The sequence below is a fragment of the Nipponia nippon genome, unplaced genomic scaffold, assembly GCF_047370975.1.
Source record: "Nipponia nippon isolate SJK-2023a ecotype South Korea unplaced genomic scaffold, ASM4737097v1 scaffold_18, whole genome shotgun sequence".
NCBI lineage: Eukaryota > Metazoa > Chordata > Aves > Pelecaniformes > Threskiornithidae > Nipponia > Nipponia nippon.
Window position 1 is genome coordinate 3065715 of NW_028262334.1, and position 21391 is coordinate 3087105.

Genomic DNA, 21391 nt, shown 5'->3' on the forward strand with positions numbered 1-21391 from the left:
TAGTGCTAAGTCTGCAGGTGAAATATTTTTGTTTGTTTGTTTTTTAATTTTACTGATAGCGAAAGAGGCAGATTTCGGAAGACCCAGAAAATGTAAGAGGGCACTTGAATGTGCAGAGACATCCCATGTTAACAGATTGTGTGCAGAAAATGCTTATACTTATTCACTAACTGCATAATCTGTTATTGAAACATTGACTCTAGTATTTGTGTGCATGTTGCTTTCAGAGCAATTACAACATTTATTGAAAAGAATGTGTGTAATGACTAAACGTTGTAATCCCCATTAACTGAAGAGAGGGCAAATGTGTCATTAGAATTCTGTAGGGTCAAAAACTTTGCAACTAATTGAAGAGTGTAGGAGCTTGTAGAAAATGACTGTCCAGGATCTTGAAAAGTCTTTCATTTAAATGTAGGATTTTAGTTGCTTTCTTCACAAAATCCTGCATGCTTTCCTATGAGCTCCTGCTGCTGTTCAATAGATGCAGTATGCAAGTAGCCAGTTAATTTTTCTGAGGAAAAAAATCGCTATGTTCCCCACCTCCCCTTTGTTTCTTTTTTTTTCGGCATGAAATGCTAAGGGGAGAGATGATTAAAAACATCTGAAGAATTAGTGTGCAAAGCTGTCTGATTTTACTGTATCTTCATGTAGCTTCTCTTTGAATTATGTAGGAAAAATATATGTTACTGGATAACAGAAATTGCCTTACGAGACATTTAAGCAGCCCTCTTGCTTCCATAGCTCAGAATAGTGGAATTTAAAAGCCCTCTCTTTGATTGGACTCAGGAAAATCTATCGCAGGCTGCCTCCTCTGCTGCATCCCCAGCCGAGATAGGAAGTTCTCAAGACTAAAACTGGTTTCCTGCTGTGCGTTCTTAGGTGTTCCTTTTGCGAAGCTACTTCAGCGATCTGGGTCTCCTCTATTCTTCCAATCAGGCTCACGGTGTGTTAGAAGTAAATCTGCATGTGCCCTTCCTTTCTCTTGTTTTGTGCACTCCTTGTTTAATCCTATCTTTACTCCTGATTTCCCTATTCTAATTTTTCCATAAAAATGGACATCTTCACTCTCTAAAGGAGAGAAGTGGGTGATCACTTAGTTTCTAGGCTAATGCTTCATAATCTCAGTCGTGGTCTGTGATTGTTATCCCAGCACGAAGGGACTGAAGGTCATCTTGCCCCTATCCTAGAACTGATTATCAGCATTTATGGCTTCAGCACAATTTCACGGTTTGACCTATAGATGGAGAACTTAACAGTAAGGTTTATTTTGAAGTGAAAGAGTAGCTAGAATACACAAGTGCTGAAAATAGCTGATGACTGGTCTCTGAATTTTATTTGAGTGGAGTTCTTTAAGGTTCAAGGCAGAGTAAGGCTCGTCCCATTTCCCTATTACTCTTAGTCTAACTGTGAAGCTTTGGAGAAGGTGAAGATGCTTCCTTTGTTGGTTTTGGTTTTTTTTTTTTTTTCTATATTTCATCCAAGTTAAGGTTTACAATCATGTTCTTTTCTTCTTTTTGTAGTACTCTGCTCTTCTCAGTTTACTGTGCTCTGGGTTTCCTCAAAGAGAAACACAATCATTTAGACATTTCTCTCTAGATGATCAGGAGAGAAATTTGAGTGATTCAAAATTCTGCTGTGATTTTTACCTCAGGGAAACTGGAGCCTGTCCCTTGGAAATCAGACTTCTTTAAAGGATAATCCCTCATGCCCTAAATGGGGAAAAAGGTGCCCAGCAAAGACCTCTGGAGTATTTTTTTTTTTAATCTTTTATTTCTATTTTGGTAGGATTTTAACTTATTTCCCTTTATAATATGTAAGAGATGGGATTAAAACCCCCAGTAATCAGTGATGGTATATCTGATCTTTGCAGTAGTAAAGCAGTGTCTATAAAATTAATGATCAAAGTGGTTTGGAATTTATGTAGCATAGAAAAACTTAAGATAGCATATTTTGCGAAGTCATGCAGGGAGAATTCTGCAACTATCAGGTTTGGGGTTTCTTGGTTTTTAATAGATCCCTTTGGTGTATTAGAGCAAGGAAGGTGTGAATATTCAGTTTTTAAAAATACATTACTTTTCAGAATTGCAGTTCCGTTGTGGATCAGAACTAGTACTGACCTGTCTCAGAGAGGGGACTGAATTGTAGCCACTTACAAAATATTGTTATTTCCCTTAGAATACTTAGTTTCATTTTCAAAGGCTGTGGGAAGCAAAAACAGTAATCCGTGTTCTTGTGGGGGTTTCTTCCCCATATAGACTGAAGATCTTCCACTGATAGGGAAACAAATCTGCTATGGAATTTCAAAAAATAGACAAATCTAAGAAGCAACTTCTAGCATTTGTGGATTTTAGTATTTTGGACCTAGTAACTACATAGTAAAACAGCCAACTGTTTTCAGCTGGAAAAATGTTTAAAAAATTAAACCACCAGATGCCTGCATGCTTTTGGGAAAGAAGACAACTTGGTGCTGTCAGAAGGAATACTGTGTTGGGAGGAGAACAGGCCTGAAGCAAACCAAGAGGCTCATCCCTATCCCGCTTGCTCTGCAGAGACTACATAAGATCTTTAACTGCTGCGGCTGATTTGGAGGCAGTTCTAATCAGCTTGTCACTCTATAAATAACACCGTTCTGTAGGGATTTTTAAATATCATATTACAAAGATCGGAGAAGTAGCAGCGGCCTGCCAGCTGTGCACACACTGCTGTGCTGCGGCTTTGGCAGCAGCGTGGCTTGGGAATGACTCGCGCGTCTCCCTGCCTTTTCGGATTCTTTCAATCCAGCATTCAGTGGGTAGCTGTTCAGGTTGCAGGACTCTCTTCTGTTAATAGCAGTTCATAGGGTTTGGGGGTTACTGTGTTACTTTGTTCTGCAGGAAATTAACTGCAGCAGTTAAGCTGTGTGGAGAACTTTCATCAAGACTGATGGATGCAACTTCTTCGGTTAATAAACACATCTTAGCTGACCCAGGCACTTCATTCAGTGCTCTTCTGGACATCCACCTTACTTTCAATGTGGGCAAGCCCTGAAAAGCTGCTCTTTTTGGAAAAGACACTGTGAAGCAACCATAGACTTTCATAATCCTTTCAATTTGGATTGTTTAGTAAATTTGAACTAACAGTGACTTGTCAAGATTGACGCAATACTTGAATCTCGGCACTTCAGAAATAAGCATGGCACCTGGTTCTGACCTCTTTACAGTTCTTTTTTCTCCCCCTGCCCCTTTTCCCAATTTTAGAGCTGCAGGTCAGCTTTCAACTAGCTGCTGGACTTTACCTGCATGTCTCAAACTTCAAGCTCTCTTGCGGGCCTCTGGGAGCATCTGGGTATCAAGCCGGAATGTGTTCTTGCAAAAAACTTCTACCTCTTTGTAAGCAAAAGGCAGAGGTACCTGCTCACATAGTTTCATCTGCTTCCTGCTTCTCTTTAGGAGTGTATTTAGAATTACAAAGATCCTCCCCCCCCTTACTTCCCCATCTTGTTCAGTGTATTTAGACTACAGTAACTGTAGAGCAACCAGACTGATTCACGTTTTTACCTGGTTTTGGAGAATCTTACTTGTTGCTTGCTTCCTTCCTGAAAGAGGAGGAGGGGGAAAAAACTAGGAGGGTTCTGCAGTTAGACAACCATTTTCTTTTGACTTCTATTCAAATAATTCATACCATAGTGACAAAGGAACCTTAATGTTCCCAGGTCTTGGCCAAAAGGATTTTTATGGCTGAGACTTGAGATACAGCTACTATTTAGGGAAAAAAAAAAAAAAAAAAAGCTTTTGATTTGCCACATGAACTTCAGTGGTGAATTTTTGTCCCCTAGTTAATAGCTAAATCATTTACAAAATAAGCCCAACACATCTAAGAAAAAAGTTAGTGGGATGACAAGGAAAGGGACTTACCATCCTGTTAGAACAGATACAGATATATATACACATATTTTTTTTTTACATAACTATTCTAATTTGTGCTGAAAACTTCATGTACTGATAAATAACTTCTACTCGACTGCATGATACTTTTTTGTTCATATTTCTTCGTTTGTGATTTTTTTTTTACATTTTTTATTTTTGTTACACGTCAGTCCATTTACACTTTCAGTCCATCTTTCTCATCCATAGCATTTCCCTGTTCATTTTATCCACTGCATCTTCTCTGCTCATCATTGGTAGAAGACTCTGGCAGCACGGCCTGCATGTGGCTCCCTCCTCTTGTGCTGGCATGTGATGGTGGCACCGTTGTGTTCTCTTCCTTTCCCTTTTTACTAACAGACGCAGACCAAACTGGAGCATGCCCGCATTAAGGAGCTTGAACAGAGCCTGCTCTTTGAAAAGACCAAAGCTGACAAACTCCAGAGGGAGTTAGAAGACACTAGGGTAATGGTTTTCACTATTTAAATAACAAGACTGATTTGTGTTGTGGAAGATTTCTGATGACACAGTCTGCTGGGTGTAACACATGCTGAAACATATCCTTGCTCCTGCCATGATCAGTACCTGCTATAGATGTAGCTGGAACACTTTAAAAACTAGCTTTAATTTTGAGCTTCAGTGTTGTGTGCGCGTATGCCCGTATATGTATACTCATTTCCTCAGAAGAATTCAGGTAAGATGTCTTAAAACTGCAAAATTAATACTTTAGTCCAAGTCAAAAGTAGCAAATGGGACTGTGAATTGACATAAAGGAATGTTCAGTGGTTCATTTTTAGAAGTAGCAAAGTTCATTAAATCCAAAAGAAGCAAGATCGACTGTGCCATTGCTTTTAGCACAAACTTAGTATTTGGAGCTTGGTTTCTGAGGTCTTAAATAGTTGTTGTACTACTTGCTTTGCTAAATCATGGTTTTTAGTTCTTTTTTTCCACCCATGACGTAATCTTCTCATGGATATCCCAGTAGCATTAGTAATACTGTTGCCTGTCAAAATATTACTGGACATACTTTGTCCCAGGTTCAGCAGATGTTGATTCTTAAGGAGAGAGGGAGAGAGAGAGATGTATATTCATGCTCACATATGTGGCTTTTATTGAAGCTGGGGTAGGGATGAATATTATAAAACCAAGAATGTACTCTATAATAAGTACTTTTAAAAAGCAATTGCAGGTAAGTAATATCTTTTTCAGGATGGTGGGATAATAAGGAGGTTGAAACAGTAACTTCCTAATTAGAAATAATTGTGGTAGTTTTGCATGCTTTTCCATACCACAAGCTGCTTCAACAGTCAGTGAAAAGCTCAGATAATGTGAGGACACTTTTTCAGAGAGAACAGTGGAGTGGATATAGGAGGAGTTTCAAAGGATTTGTAGGCTAAAAACGTGTTTGTACTTTTCTCTGACAGTCTCATAGTTGGCATAGATGAATTTGGAAGCAATTATTTCAATAAAGACAGACCTCAGGTTCTCCTTTCTTTTTCAGTCTGCTTTAAAATGGTTCTGAGAAACATTTTGTTAAACATTGATAGTATCCATAAGCATAGTTTTTAAGTTGTTTAGCAAGTTGTTATTTCTAGATAACTTCAGAAAAATGAATTTCAATAAAATCCACCTTTAGAAAGAATAGAATATGCATGTAATAGAAAGACGTGGACATTTTTCCTTTTTTTAAAGCAATAATTTATATATAAATGAAACAACAGTTGGTCTTGTTTCACAGCCTACCATGTAAAAGCAGCACTTGCTTTTACTTAAGGTTTCTTTAGAATTTCCATAGAAATAGGAGTTGACAATGAAACTCAAAGGCGTTCTAATCCAAAATGCTGGTAAGAATACACTACTGATGTTAGCTTGCAACTTTCAGTGGTTTCTTTTCAGTGAGGCCTTCTTTGTATTTAACATATCTTTTATAATTCTTTCTTTTCTTAAAATGCTGTTAATCATAGGTGGCCACGGTATCAGAAAAATCTCGCATCATGGAACTAGAAAGAGATCTAGCATTGCGGGTGAAGGAAGTAGCTGAGCTTCGAGGGAGATTAGAGTCTAGTAAACACATTGATGATGTGGACACATCTCTTTCGTTGTTACAAGAAATAAGTTCTTTACAAGAAAGAATGGCAGCAGTTAGCAAAGAACATCAGAATGAGATGAATTCAATGAAAGAGAAGTTTGGAATTAGCGAAGAAGCATTGCAGAAAGAGATCAAATCACTTTCAGCTTCAAATGAGAGAATGGCAAAAGAAAATGAATCCTTGAAAACTAAGCTTGATCATGCCAACAAGGAGAATTCAGATGTAATAGAGCTGTGGAAATCGAAGCTGGAATCTGCAATTGCCTCCCATCAACAAGCAATGGAAGAGCTAAAAGTTTCTTTCAGCAAGGGTGTAGGGGCTCAGACAGCAGAATTTGCAGAGTTAAAGACTCAGATTGAGAAGATTAAATTAGACTATGAAAATGAAATGTCAAATTTAAAACTGAAGCAGGAAAATGAAAAATCTCATCATTTAAAAGAGATTGAATCACTGAAAGCAAAACTGTTGGCAGTCACAGAGGAGAAAGAGCAAAACCTGGAAAGCCTGAAGACCAAACTGGAAAGTGTGGAAGATCAGCATCTAGTAGAAATGGAAGACACTTTAAACAAATTACAGGAAGCTGAAATAAAGGTAAAGGAGCTAGAGGTACTGCAAGCCAAGTACAATGAACAAACCAAAGTTATTGATAGTCTTACACCACAGATCAAAGCTGCTGAAGAAAAGCTTTTGGACCTTGCTGCACTTCAGAAAGCCAATTCTGAAGGTAAATTGGAAATCCAGAAACTTAGCAAGCAGCTTGAGGCAGCTGAGAAACAAATTCAGAATTTAGAGGCTGAAAAGGTTGATGGAAGTAGCAAGGTTTGTATCAACATCCATCCTTTTATTTTTACTTTGTTTTTATTTTACATTTGTACAGTTCTAATCTGCTATAGCAAATACATCACAGAAAAAAACTAGTTTTATTGAATGCGTATTCTAGTACCATCTGAGGAGGTTTAGAGAAAGTGTTAACTGGGTCATGTCTCAACAGGTTTCTAGTGCTCAGTCTGCACCACTAAGAAAAAGAAAAAAAATTAGTTCTGCACTTTCTTGCTGCAGGCTTCAGCATGCCTCTGCTGAAAGCTTCATGTTATGGAAAAGTTAGTTTGTTGGCTTATGTGGGAGAAGAATCCACACAAACAATCCAGCAAAAATTTCTAACCTTTAGTGATAGAGGTATTCGGATAAAGTGACTTGAGGCTCAGTGGGGAAATGTTTCCTCTGTACCTTCACTACCTTGTTTCTCATCAAACAAGATGACGGAAGAGGCTATTAAAAACAAAAGAAAGCAAAAAAGGTCCTGGTGGAACTTTTCTTTAAGACCAGGGTATGCAGTGATGTTGTTAGGCACTGTTTCACAGCATTTTTGAAGCACAGACTGCAGTATGTTACATCTTACCAAGATTTTTCTTGGGTTTGGATTAAATGTTTCTTCAAAGTTGATAGCAAGTCATTCAGTACTTGAAAGTTGTTCCGCCACTGCAGCTAGGAATAAAAGTGCTAAGATATCATTTCATTTTAGGGGTTCCTCCACATCCCCAATCTGTGCGTGACCTGACCAGGTAGAGCTCTAATTGCGAGAGCAGTGGGACAGTAACTGGAAGTAGCTTTCCTAAACCCTTCACAGATGGTTCCAAGATACTAGGTTTCTGCGGACCTTTGATGCTATTTTTGAGGTTGCACTGGGTTTCTGCACTACCCCTGGGTGTGGTACAGAGCCTTTTGAAAAATTACATCCCTGAATGTGTATTGCTCTGAATAGCCAGTTGAAACATAAATGCTAAATTTGTCAGGAAAAAAAAGTTAAAATAATAAAGAACCAAAACTACCAATTCAACTGATGCTTTAATTTTGTTGGGAAATTTTGAATGTACTCAAAAATGTCTGCCATTAAATAATGTTTTCACCATTAATTCCAAGAGAACTAAATTTTAATGATTTAAAATATATTCCAAGATGCAATTAATACTGTGGTGTAGTCATCAGTGGTAATCAGCTTTGCTCAGTTAACACATCACACTTCTTTTCTTCAGTTTCTTTTGTTTTTCATCTTACAGTGATTTTAATAACATAGTTATTTCTTTCAGATTCAACTTTTAATTTTCCTATTTTTTCATTCATGTTTGTAATTTTATTTTACTCCATTTCATCATCTTCGTTAGGCTAGTAATCTGGCCAAAGAACTGCAGGGCAAAGAGCAAAAGCTTCTTGACCTTGAGAAAAACTTGAGTGCAGTAAATCAAGTTAAAGATTGTTTGGAAAAGGAACTTCAAGTTTTGGTGAGTAATACCCAAAAATTTTGACTTTATCCTTTGGGTTTTGGTTTTCATGGTGAGAATGTAATTGAAATCTGAGGATCAACTCTGACTGAGCCAAGTTTTTCAAAGCTATTTTACCCATGAAAAGAAGGCCAGGGTTCATGACTAATAGGATCCGTGTCAGAATGAAAAGAGCATTTCATCCGAGTTCTGTGTTATCAGGTGTTTTGTCTAAATAGAACTCATCTGTTCATGGATTTCAGGTAAAATATTAAACCAAATCAAAAGCAGCATGTAGTTTAAATTTAGACTACTCATTAAGGAACACATGTCCCTTTATTATAACTGTTGTACAAATTAATGCTTGCAATACACGTCTTACAAATGTTTTTGAAGACTTTTTCATCTGATTTCTCATTTTGCAAATTTAATTAAAATTGCAAGTATTCTGTAGTTGGGTGGGATTTTCCTGAGAAAGTACACCAGAATTAGTAATAAAAAGACATGCGTTTAGGTTTTACTGTCCCTGTCATAAAATCTTTCCATGGCTATAGTAAATAGTTGAAGTTGGGGGAAGAGTCTTGCTTCTTATCTTCCCCAGTATCCTCCGTTTCCTTCACAGTCCAGCACCTCTTCATGCTGGTAAAGCTGGAAAACACTGGTATGAGGTGGATCACAGGGTTGCAGATGTCCCCTGTGCAGCCTATGAGCAGCGTGGATAGCTTCTTGCGTTGAGAAGCCCAGAAATCGCGTCTTCTACGCAGGAGACTGTGGCTGCAGTTCTGTTGCTGTGCTAGCTGATGGAGAAGTTACTTTGAAAGTTTAGGGACTTGCTTGCAACCAAGACAAGGGAAAATCTTGCTTTATGTTGCTGAATATATCTGTGCTAAACTGTAATTCAAAAACTTCAGATCTATTTATGATAGGACTGAAGACTTTCTATTTTGTACTTCAAAAATACCTAATATAAATTCAGTGGTTGAATTATATTGCTATCACCAAACCTTACCTTAGATTTCTATCCATTTTTCAGAAAGAAAAGTTTACTAGTGCAGCTGATGAAGCAGAAAACGTTCAACAAACTATGCAAGGTATGTCTGCTGCTAAACTAAACAAACTAAAAAGCTGCAGAAAATAAATGCTGCAAAATAAAGGGTTTTTTTTCCATGCGCTTTCAAATTTACACCTGGCAGTACAGCAGTTTCAGCAGCTATGGAAAGCACGGGATTACTCGCACTCTCTCTTAAGAGTAATATACCTTGCAAGTAGGTGGAATTGTCTATATCTCAGTAGTAACTAACTTTGTTTTCAAAATTTTACTTGCGTAGAAACAATTAAAAAACTAAACCAAAAAGAAGAGCAGTTTGCACTCATGTCTTCAGAACTGGAACAGCTGAAGTCTAGTTTGACTGGTAAGGATGTAATAAAATGGAATGTTTTGAAAAATGCATCAGCTTTGCGCTTTCGTATGCCTCCTGCTCAGCTTGCCACATCATAGTATGTAATGCTTTCACAAATGCCTATGCCTTCAAGAGAAAGCCTTTTTTCTAAGCAGAAAACAGCTTTTGTAGCACTGTGTATGGTGACACAGCAAGGCGATGGTGGTGTTAAGGAAATAGTGCAGTAAGGCGGAAGATTTCCTGGCTGAGTGTATTCCAAATCAATAATTAAATTCTTGTTTGACTTTGCAACAAAAGCATGCTGTGGTGATGGTCAGATACCAGTCAAAAGCTTGGGGACCAGACTGAAGCATAACAAAGATGAGATAGTTAATTCACAAAGCTTTGTCCATAAGTAGTGTTTTCTTTTTAAGGACATCAAAAAAACTCTACATTAATCTGGTTGCCTACTTCTTATCTCATAGGAGGGAGTCTTGCTGTATCTTTCCAGTTGTACATCTCATTTTAAAACCATTGTAGAAAGAAATTAACAATGATTATGTACCCTGTAAGCAAGCCTTTCAAGGCATTGTTGGGACTGTAGAAGTCACCCCAAGGGCTGCTCTGGCCCTTGGTGGCAGTGCCTGTAATGAGTAATTTTTTCGCTGTAGCTTCATGTTGCTTGCATTGTTTGTTTTCTGCTGCTCTACTAAATAGCTGGTGAGTTGTCTCGCCTGTAAGATGTGCACACCTCTCTTAAGGTATTGCTTGATTACCCTCTGATATGGGTAGAAATTGTATCCGCTTCTCATGGCCTGAAGTTAAGTGAATCACTTCTGAAAGAAAGATTTCTTTACTAGATGCTTTTTTACTATTTCTGAAGAGTTCTTAACCTTCTGCTACAGTTAACAGTCCAAAGGTCAAACAATCGTAATTTTTAATTTTAAAGGGGTAACTTGCAAGCTCCACAGCATCAGTACTGCTCTGTTTAAAGTTCTTTACTATCTTCTAGCTAGTCAGGGCATACCCTTTCTCTTAAATTTACTGGACTGCTAACCTTTGTCTTGTTCAGTGATGGAGAAGAAATTGAAGGAGCGAGAAGAGAGAGAACAGCAACTGATTGAAGCTAAAGCCAAACTTGAAAATGATATTGCAGAGATCATGAAGTCTTCAGGAGACAGCTCTGCCCAGCTTACGAAAATGAATGATGAGCTCCGGTTAAAAGAAAGGTATTCCATCATTGTCAGAACATTTTCACATTAATTCTTTACTCCTGCACTCCCTGCTTCTCATTTTATCTTTTTGTAAATATCTGAACAAGGTGCTCCTGAGTGTCACATCAATATGACAAGTGAACTTACTCTATCAAATTAAATTAATCAAAACAGTCTCCTCAGAGTGATTTGAAGAGCATCTAACATTTATAATTCTAAAATTCTTGTGTAACATGCTTCTCATTGTCCAGAGTAAATGAACATTTTAATAATCTAGACTGTTTTGGGATTGTGCTTCTTAATAATTATTTGATTACCTGATAAGCTTGGTTTGTTTGGATATATACAAGACTTGGGTCACGTTTTTGACTAGCAAGAGAAAACATGTTTTGTTTCAAATAAAAATTGTATGTAGAATAGTTGTTATTTACCTTTACAAAACCCCAGACTGGGGCAAGGTAACTGGCAGCTGTGTTGCTCTGCACACGGGCAAGTGCTCAGTCTCACTTGTGTATATTTAATTTAGCAGAATGTTCTCTATATGTTAAATAATTAAATCTCTTTCTAAATGCTTGGACAGAACATAGAACTTCAGCGTAATTTAGAGTCTTTCATCTCTGTGCTTGTCATGCTGTCAGCAAAAAGTAATGTTCTTTTATTTGGTCTTTCTAGGCAGTTGGAGCAAATACAACTTGAGCTTACAAAAGCAAATGAAAAGGCTGTTGAGCTTCAGAAAAATGTGGAGCAGACAACACAGAAAGCTGAACAGAGTCAGCAAGAAACTCTAAAGATTCATCAAGCAGAACTGAAAAATATGCAGGATCAACTAACAGACATGGTAAGAACTTTAAAAAGCACTAGCTAACTATGTGCAGAATATGGTACCACTGCTTCTTTAACTGTGTTCCAATTGTTTTATCTTCTGTCAGAAAAAGCAAATCGAGACTAGTCAAAATCAGTATAAGGATCTTCAGGCAAAATATGAAAAAGAAACTTCTGAGATGATCACTAAACACGATGCAGATATCAAAGGGTTTAAGCAGAAATTGCTGGATGCAGAAGAGGCACTGAAAATTGCACAGAAGAAAAACGATGAGTTAGAAACACAGGCTGAGGAGCTGAAAAAGCAAGCAGAACAGGCCAAAGTATGTATATTTTGTTACTCTGCAAGTAATTTAAAGTTTAAATCTTTCTGTTTCAGTGAATCACTGTTTTCCGCCTGGCTTCATCGTTTCATAGTAGGATTTTTGCAGTGTTTCTTTTCTGAACTTTTCCAGGGTAGATTAATATCGGTTAGGGAAGAGAAGTATACATGACTAACTGGTTGTCTTCTCTAGATCACACAAGAATCCATGAAATAAGGTTCTTTGATAACATTTTATGTTCATAGATATCTGGCTCAGCACAATCAGTTGGAGCCAAATGTTATTTTCTGGTTTTTAAATGCATGAATTTTGAATAAAATATGTTGTGAACTATTTCATTTAGAAGTGTTACACACCTAAAATTTTGTTCTGTAGTATGATCCCATATTATGTGCAACTGCTTAGTATGTAGCTTGACTTTAGTAATTGGCTTTTTTTTTCTCCCGTTTCTTTGACATTGCTGCTTGCTTTCATCCCTCATTAGTTATTTGCTATAATCTTTGTTTTATGCTTTAGCAAAATATTTAGTGTATAAATTGGCACACAAGTTAGCTTTGAATACACCACTGATGTGGTGTTTTGCATTAAACAGGTTGTGACAATGTGTTTTGGACAGAATCATGAGGGCAATTAGCTATAGAAGGTGAATTTGAGGATTGGAAGTCAGCATCTAATGTAACTCCCTGCATTTTAATTCACTTAGATTCTCATTAAATCATTCTGTGGCTCTTTTCTGAGTAATTTACATTCAGAAAATTTGTTGAGAGTAGTTTTAAAAACAAGATGAAGTCCTGTATGGAGGAACCTTCAAACCATATTTTTTTTTTTTTTTCTTAATTTAACCACTGAAGTTTTCCTGCGGATGGTGGGTGTTTTATAATGAAATATCAGTGGTTCTGACATCAGAAATGTCAGCAGTTGAATTCACATAGGGACTGTGTGCCAGTGTATATACTTGTTTAAACCTAAATTACAATAGCTCTGTTTGCCCTTAAACCACATTTCTCATTTGTCTGCTTGACTTCATTTTTGTTTTCCCTTCTCCCTGACTTTATTTCTTTAGTCCTTAAGCTCTGTGTTAGCATCAGCCAGAAAAGAGGTTGAACTAATGTCAGACAAGATGAGGGGTTTGATATCAGAAAAAGAGACTCTGGCACAGGAGGGGAATACTTTAAAAGTAGAGAGAGGTTCCTTGTTATCAAAACTTCTAGAACTGGAATCAAAGATTTCGTTAATGCAACAAGACCAAGAAGAACTTTGGACAAAAAATGAAGAACTTAATTCAGAAAATAAAAAAATCCTAAAGCAGAAGGAGGAGGCTGAGGCCAAAAGCCAGCAGGAAAGCACAGAAAATGTAGCACTAATTTCTGAGAAAAACAAATTACTCTCTGAAATAGAGGCAGCGCGGGCAGACCTTCTGAAGATAGCTCAAGAGAATGATGCTCTTCGGTCTTCAGAGTCAACCTTGCTCCAACAGTTGAAAGAACTTCAAGCCAACAAAGATGCCATGGATGTGGTATGTCAGAAACATATCAAAGAACGGGAAGAACTGGAGCATTATCAAAAGAAACTTTTAGAAGAGAAAGATGCAGTTGTTAAAGACAAAGATGATGTTATTCAGAAGCTGGAAAGTTCTTGTGAGGCCCTGGCCAGAGATCAAAGAGAGCTACTGCAAGAAGTGTCAACTCTGACTGCAGAGAGAGATTCAGTCCTAGGTAAACACTCAGATCTTAAAAATACACATACAGCCTTAAAAAATGAAATGGACCGTCTATTGCAGACAAATCAGAGTCTGCAGTCTGAGAAGGAGCTGCTTCTTAAAAGCACAGAAGAGCTGCAGGAGAGTTTAGACAATACAGTTAGTGAAAACCAAGCGTTAAAAGTGAGAATGGAAGAGATGCAAACAGAACTCGAGACTGAACATAAAGAACTTAAAAAAGCGATGAAAAGCAATCTGGAGTTGAAGGATTCCCTTGCTAGTCTCTCTCATCTTCTTGAGGAAATTAAAGCCTCAAGAGAGATATCCAAGTCTGAATGTATTCAGTTACTTCAAGAGAAAGAGGCTCTTTCTTCAACAGGACGAAGGCTTTTGGCTGAAAAGGAGGAACTTTTAAATGAAAATAAGGCAATTGCTGAAAAGCTTTCTAAAGCCACAGCAGATGCCATACTTGCTGAGAAAGTCTTTACTGAGAAAATAACCGAACTGAACTTAGAAAAGGAATCTGTTTTCGGTAAGTCGTTGCAATTTGAAAAGCACAATGAAGCTCTTCTTCAAGAGAAGAATGAATTGGAGAACAAATACTCAGAGCTTCTTGAGGAAAACAAGTCTTTTGTAAATGAAATTTCTGATATGAAGAGAGAACATGAACTGGATGTCTCAGCCAAGAGAGCTCTGGCCCAAGAGAATACCATGCTCCAAGATTCCATTGAAGCCCTCAAGAAAGAACTAAGTAAGAAAACTCTAGAAAATCAAGAGCTAATAGCCTGTAAATGTGACCTTTCAGATCTTCTGAAAGAGGCCCAGGGTGCCAAAAGAACGTTAGAAAATGAACTGGCTGCTGTATCACATGCCCAGCAGGTTCTGTCGTCTTCATTCAAGACCTGTTCCTCTGATAGGGAAACGCTGACCAGAGAGAGGACTGAATTGCAAGATAAGTGTCAGAAATTAAAGGGAGAGGTCGAGATTATGAAAGGAAACTTAACCACGGAACAGGAAGCTAGAAAACTGGACAAGGAATCATTTTCATTGGAACGTGTGGAACTTGAAAGCAACATCAACTTCTTAGAGAAGGAGATAGAAGAGCTGAGAGCAAAAAACAAAGAATTGCTGACTGAGAAAGAACTTTTAGTTCAGGGGAAAGAAAAATCTGAAACTAAACTGGCGGAAATAATTAAAGAAAAAGAAACCCTCTGTGCAGAGACAGAGCAGCTCGCTTCCAGTATCGAACGACTGCAGAGTGACTTTGTTTCCTTGTCTAAATCAAAAGCAGAGCTCCAGGACCTGCACAGCTCTGTCTCTGAGAGGCTAGATGATCTTCGACACAGGCATGAGGTGACGGAGAAGGAGAGAATACAGTTGCTTCAGGAAAATGACAGCCTACTTGCTGAACAGAAGAGTCTGGTCACCATTAAGGAAGAAATACTGAAAGAGAAGGAGAAATTCTCCAAGGATTATTATAAACTGCACGAGGAAGTAGCACTTTTAGAACAAACTAATAGTGACCTCTCAGGCAAACTGCTGGTCTCTCAGGGCAAAAATCAGATGCTGCAGGAGGAGATGAACAATCTGGCTTTGAAACTAAAAGAAATTGAGACTCTCCAGGCCCAAACAGTAGCGCAAAAAATGGAGGTATTGAAACACATAGTTAAACAATCAAGTACGGTTATACTAATACTGAGCACTAACCCAATGGTTTCCTCTCTGCACTTCATTGCACAATCAGCACTTCATCTCAGTATAAACAGGCTGGAATTATGGTCTCTCTCAATATATTACTTTGTTTTTTTTTTTCCAAGTTGTGAGTCTGAAAGACACTTTAATATTTTTTTAAAAAACATTTATAAATACAAAAGCCTATGTTGTCGCTGAATGTTGCAAGAAAACAACATAAACTGTGAATAAAAGGAAGTTTTGTTTCCTGAATCTGGTAGGAGAAATTGAGCGGCTCCTTCTGTTGAAGTACTCTGCAGCTTAAAAGCTAAAGTAGCAATAGATAAGGTTTTAGATTAGATCTTTGTGGAATTTTATGTTAAATTTTAAATTACAACAAAGTACAAATTTGAGTTACTAAAAAAAAAAATATAAAACAATGTACTGCTCCTGTAAATGTAATTGGATAAAAAGCAGTGTAAGAGAACCACTTAAATTTACATTATAGGACTTTCAGTCTGTTAAAGACATTGACAATTCTGGTGTTCTTTTTATTCACAGAAGTGTTTTGTATTCACCACCAACAAATTCTGTAAAGTATTTTGAATTTCAGTTTGTGTGGCTTGAAGCCCATAAAATCACTTTGAATACAAATTGGAATCAAGATATCCCATAGGCGTGTATTATGCCTACATAGGTATTTTAATATTCTTGTGAAGTATTTCCTTTGATGAGGGCATAATGAACAACACTGAAATAATTGGCTTTATTTCCTATTTAATTTTTAATTCTTTTTCAAATTTTTAACAACCTTTTATAATTCCACATTTTCTGAAAACAGAGTAGTCTGTTGGAAGTGAATATCTGTTGAACTACTACTGTCTAAAGTGGTTACAAGTCTAAGAGCAATCACAGTGGTGGTAATTAGAAATCCAGGAATTAAAAAAGAAGAAATAGGCTTCCTCAGTGGTGACACATGCATGGGGTTACAATCTATTTCTGCATGGAATTGAATCTTCTCATGTCCACTTATTTTTATGCTTTATGCAGCTTCAAAATGCAAATAAATTCCCAGCTGAAGTCCTTATTTAATTGGAAAGCAGCTGGCAAACTGTGGAGCTGTGCATAAAGTATTGTGGTTCATCTTTTGCTTTCAGAGGTCCCTTTGGTAATACTTTTTTTTTCTTTTTTTTTTTTTTTTTTCCCTCCCCACCCTCCTTTCTATATAGGCTGCCAAAATGGCAGAAGATGTTTTCCAGACTGTGGAGAAGGTGACCAAAGAGAAGGACGCCATTCACAAAGAAAAGATTGAAACTTTGGCCTCTTTGGAGAACTCTAGACAGACAAACGAGAAGCTACAGAATGAAGTAATCACATTTAAATGCTTTTATATGAAAAGTTTGACCTAATTTGTAAGGAACAGTTATTGAATTACAGGGAATTAGATTAGGTCAGAGTGGATTTTGTCATTTTTCCACCACAATACTCAGTCTTGACTGGCTTGTGAAAACTTGCTCGATGAGTGCATATTGATGGAAAATCTAGGTGCTTTATATAGCCATATGACCTATTTTCTTTTGTATTTTGCATGTGGTTTCAAATACCATACAGCATATAAGGTCATATCCCTTAAATCTTGGTGCAGCAACAAAAAAAAATTATCTTACGTAATAGGAGTTCTGGATGCTAGAGCAGCTTTTGCAGATCACAGAATCAAGAGACAGGGGTTTGACTTGAGGCTTAATCAGTCTTGCTGTATAGCTTTGGATAAGTGGCTTAGATGTGATCACTCTGTGCTTCAGTTCCCTGGTTGTAATTGTGGGGTGCGACATCATGCTCCAATGAAGTGCTGCGGAGCTCTGAGTAACAGCAGTCCTAATCCACAAAAGTTCTCGCTCTAGTACTCACCTATAATGCACTCCTTGCTCTGTGCGTCCTCTTTGTGATCCTGATGTGTAATGTTATCATTTCTTCTTTTTTCCACTTTTCTGTTAATCAGAATTATGGTCTGACAAGGTACAAATTCTGCTGAGCTGTCCACTATACAAATACATGAGCACAGTGGTCCCAAAGAACTTCACAGTCCAACATGAACAGCAGTTCCTCTAGGGACCCCTTTTCAGTCTATGTCCTCCCACCACTTTGTGATACTTCAGGGTTTGAAGGAGGGAAAAACGTCCTTGCTAATCTTTTTCACGCTCTTTTGCCCCAGAGTATCTAGTCTAACGTATTGGCATCTTTTCTGCAGGTCTTGAGATCTGCCGGCCTCTTTTTGATGGCTCTTTTATCTTTTGCAGCTCCCATAATAATGGGAGTGAACAGCTGGGCTAACCTAAAAGCCACAGCTTGTGCTGAAACAGTAATTATTTCCAACGAGATCTGATGACGCGAGAATTAAAAGCGGTGACGTTAATAATGGCAGGAGTTCACTTTCTAGATTTAAAAAAAAAAAAATCCACAGGGTCCTGTAATGCCGTGAGAATGGCTGAAGATTATCTGTTATGTAATATAATGTGCTGCTGAATGCGAACAAATAAGGCTCGCGAGCTTGTGGTGTTTGTGTGATAGATGCAAGCTCAGTAAATAGATAAACAATTTGTCCCATGCCACAGGATCTCTGAAAGGAATTCATTTCTTACGGTTGCAAGCACAACATTCAGCCTACTGTTTCTCAGAAATTAAGGTATGGTAAAGCAGCACTTGTTATCAGTTATCTTGGAGGAATAAAGATCAAGGGAACAGCTAATTTTAGCAAAAAATGTTGAATTTAAAAAAAAAAAAAGTGCTTTGAGTTGTATAGCATTTAAAATGGAGGTGCTTTGGAGCTTTACCTTTTATATCAGGGTATATACCTCAGATTACTGTAAGCTGCTCTTCAGTGGACTTTGAATTCTTTGTGCTGCTCAACTTGAATGCAGAAAGTCTCATAACATTTTTTGCTCGACAAATGCTTCTCAGTACAAACAGACTGAATTAATTTGAGGACTAAAGATGAAAAAGTGGAACAGCTCAGCTCAGGCCCCCATTTTGCTGAATATCTTTTCCAAGTGCTACACCTAAAAACTGTATAGTTTCATTAGTGTAATGAGTTTTTTTTTTTTATTTTCCTCTTTAAGTTGGACATGCTTAAACAAAACAACCTGAAAAATGAAGAGGAACTTAATAAATCAAAAGAGCTTCTAAATCTGGAGAACAAGAAAGTGGAAGAACTTAAAAAAGAATTGTAAGTATTTCAATGTTGAATCTGTTAAACTGTTCCTTTGTAGTTACACTTACCTTTCACTTTTTTGAAAAATTATCTTTCAGTACCTCTCCAGTATCCTCACTTATAAAGCAGATATTAGGTCAAAATTAAATATTAGTTTGACATGTGTAAAACTTGAAATCAGAATGTTGCTCCTGAATTGCTGAAGAGTATTGAAGGAGAAATCCTTCACTCCAAGCATTGTTTGAAATAATTTGTTTGTTGGAGGAGGTACAGTGTTCTGCCACCTGAGGGCACTAGATTATTTTAAAAGCTGTATTATAAAGAAATTCTGTTTGGATTTAATTACAAGTACACTTGGAGTGTTAAGTAGTTTTAAGTGGCTCTGTTTACAGAAAGTCTGGTTTTGCTTTTATTTTTCATTGATGGCTTTATCCAATTTATTCCTGCTGCCCCACTATGCATTTATTTTTCTAACTGGTACAATACAAATGCTATGTATAGTATGTAAAACTAGAGTTAATGGCTTATCATTTGAGATGCTTCATTTGAGAAACTACCTCATATGTACTACAAACTAATGATGCGTAACGTTGTACACAAACAAATTAGCTGCAAAGCATCTGATAAAAAGTAACTTTCCCTGTGGAATCCCATTGTGTCAATGCTTTTGGTGTGTCACCGTGACTAAAAATCCTAGTTACTGCTACCCTGCAGTAGCTGCATGTCCCCCAGCTTTCAGAGATGTAATGCATCAGATCACAAATCTCTGCTCCCACCTGCACTCCGAGAAGAATTTCTTGACTCATGGAGTGAGAGCTGAAATCTGGACTGGAGCTGAGAGCAGCTTTGGCTAATTATTGTTAGTTCCATAAGTCATTTTGTGACAGTTCTTAACCACTGCTCTGAGGTGAAGACATGACACAAAGGAAATCAGCACACAGAATTAATACTAAGTTTCTGTCTGACTGACAGTTTTTACTGCTGGCTTTTAAAAACCTGCATGCTTGTATAGACAGCAGCCTCCCTGGAGAAAGACAGGATTTCATTCCGTGAGCAATTCCTACCTGCCTCAGCACTCATGGGAAATGCCAAAGCAAAATAATTATTTCCAGGCTAGTTGCTCTAATGGTAGAATAGCAAGGGGCTAGCATCCTCTCGTATCATGGAAAGACAAAATGTATTAGACTGTAATTTCTCAAGCAGAACTTATTTATAGAAGATACTTCCTTGAAAATCTTCAGCACTGAAAAGTCTTCTCATGATCATGATCACTTTGTGGGTTTGGTTTTGTTTTCTTTTTTTTTTTTTTTTCCCTTAAGTTTAATCTTAGTCATAGGTTATTGCCCAATGTGGTCTCTAATCATCAGTGGTATGAGACATTGTGGATAAGCGGAAGCTTGTCTAGTTGTTTTTTAATTGATCTTTGTTGTCATAATTATTTTGTGTGTTGCCTTGTTTTAATTACAGTAAGGAATTTGCTTGATAATTGGCATTTCTTGATCAGCAGTAACGTGGGTAGAGAAAAGACCTTTGGGAGGTCAGTCGATGAAGGCAGTGCCCTTGCCTTTGCGAAGGAGAGTAGTGGGGAAATTTTGCCCTCGGGAGCTGTGACTGTAGGTAGGGCCATGCTGCTGCCTCTAGAGCAGTGCCTTTTGGAGGTGGGAGGCGGTTACAGTGACACTGGTGGCCTTTGTAAAAAGCTCTCTGTGTAAAACGAGGATGAAGAAAAGCAGAAATACCGGCTGGATGTTGTGTATTCATTTAGTACTGCATACTGTCAAGTGCGCTTGCAGCTCTCAGTTTAAAGTTCCTTGGCGCTAAACACAGGGGAGCGTTTCACACAAATTGACCCCAGTATCTTGTGCGCTTTTTTTATATTTTGTGTGCTTTTTTTATAACGCCTTTAACCTACACTTTAACACCAAAAGCTGAAAGAGGAGAACTCGTTAGTACTGCAGTTCAGCAAACAATCGTGGTTAAAAATAGGCAATGTTCCTGCATCAGCAAGTAGATTCATACCAAGATAATTTGAATCGATGTTCAGTGATGTGAGCTAGCCTGTTCAATCCAGTCTAGGTGGACCAGATTGGAAATCGGTCAAGGTGAGACCAGATAGAAGAAATGGTTGGAAAATCTTAGTCATATTACATGCTGTACTCAAAGTAAATCAGACTTCGTTTTGTTTAAGTGTGCCCAACAATAGACCATAGAGTCCTTGTATTTTGAAGTGCTTGAGTAAGTTTCTGACTTATGGGTTCTTCTACCTCCCAGTGTCATACGAGTATTTTTAATATTCCAGTCAGGGTTTAACTCTGTGTAATATTGGCACCTAGGAGTACTGAGATTCCTTTTCATGAAAACAAAACACAGTCATAAAAATTACTGTTTAATGAAATGAAGCGTGTCTTTTTTCGTTTTTGAAAGATATTGTGAAATCTTACAAAAACTTGTGTTAGTCACTTGTGTTACAGGCAGGCATGCAAAATATTTTTTTCAAAAATTTGTTGAAAATAAACTTACCTTAAAGAAACCACACGTACTAGTAGCAACACAGGCTAATGAAAGCTGCAAAAGCATTTCTCTTCTTCAGCTTTTGTTTTGTCTTTGTATCTTTTAAAATAAGGGAATAGATTAGATACGTTCCTGTTTAGCCTCCTGTCATCTTGCACATTCTTGTATGTTTGGATGTCAGACCTTGTAGGGAGTATTTAAATAAGTGGAACTGTAAGCTTTTTTTTTCTTTTTCTTTTTTTATTTTCCTTTTTTTTGCCTTTTTTCCTTTCTTATCTTTTTTTTTTTTTTTTTTAAACAATTCTCATGTTTTG

General features: G+C 37.5%; 1 protein-coding gene across 6 annotated transcripts in view; it reads left to right on the forward strand.

Moving 5' to 3' along the window:
- The window catches only part of CLIP1 (CAP-Gly domain containing linker protein 1), a 74216-nt gene that overhangs the window by 37741 nt on the left and 15084 nt on the right, over positions 1 to 21391 (forward strand). For 2 of the 6 annotated variants that reach the window (XM_087754975.1, XM_087754974.1), the window contains 12 exons: positions 60 to 92; positions 4263 to 4367; positions 5867 to 6811; positions 8155 to 8271; positions 9284 to 9341; positions 9579 to 9662; positions 10702 to 10858; positions 11516 to 11681; positions 11773 to 11988; positions 13052 to 15337; positions 16588 to 16725; positions 18475 to 18581. In XM_087754975.1, coding sequence (XP_087611101.1) covers positions 60 to 92; positions 4263 to 4367; positions 5867 to 6811; positions 8155 to 8271; positions 9284 to 9341; positions 9579 to 9662; positions 10702 to 10858; positions 11516 to 11681; positions 11773 to 11988; positions 13052 to 15337; positions 16588 to 16725; positions 18475 to 18581 — 4412 coding nt within the window. The remainder of the gene's footprint in view (positions 1 to 59; positions 93 to 4262; positions 4368 to 5866; positions 6812 to 8154; positions 8272 to 9283; positions 9342 to 9578; positions 9663 to 10701; positions 10859 to 11515; positions 11682 to 11772; positions 11989 to 13051; positions 15338 to 16587; positions 16726 to 18474; positions 18582 to 21391) is intronic. The other 4 variants (XM_087754977.1, XM_087754980.1, XM_087754978.1 and 1 more) reach the window with 4 other exon arrangements.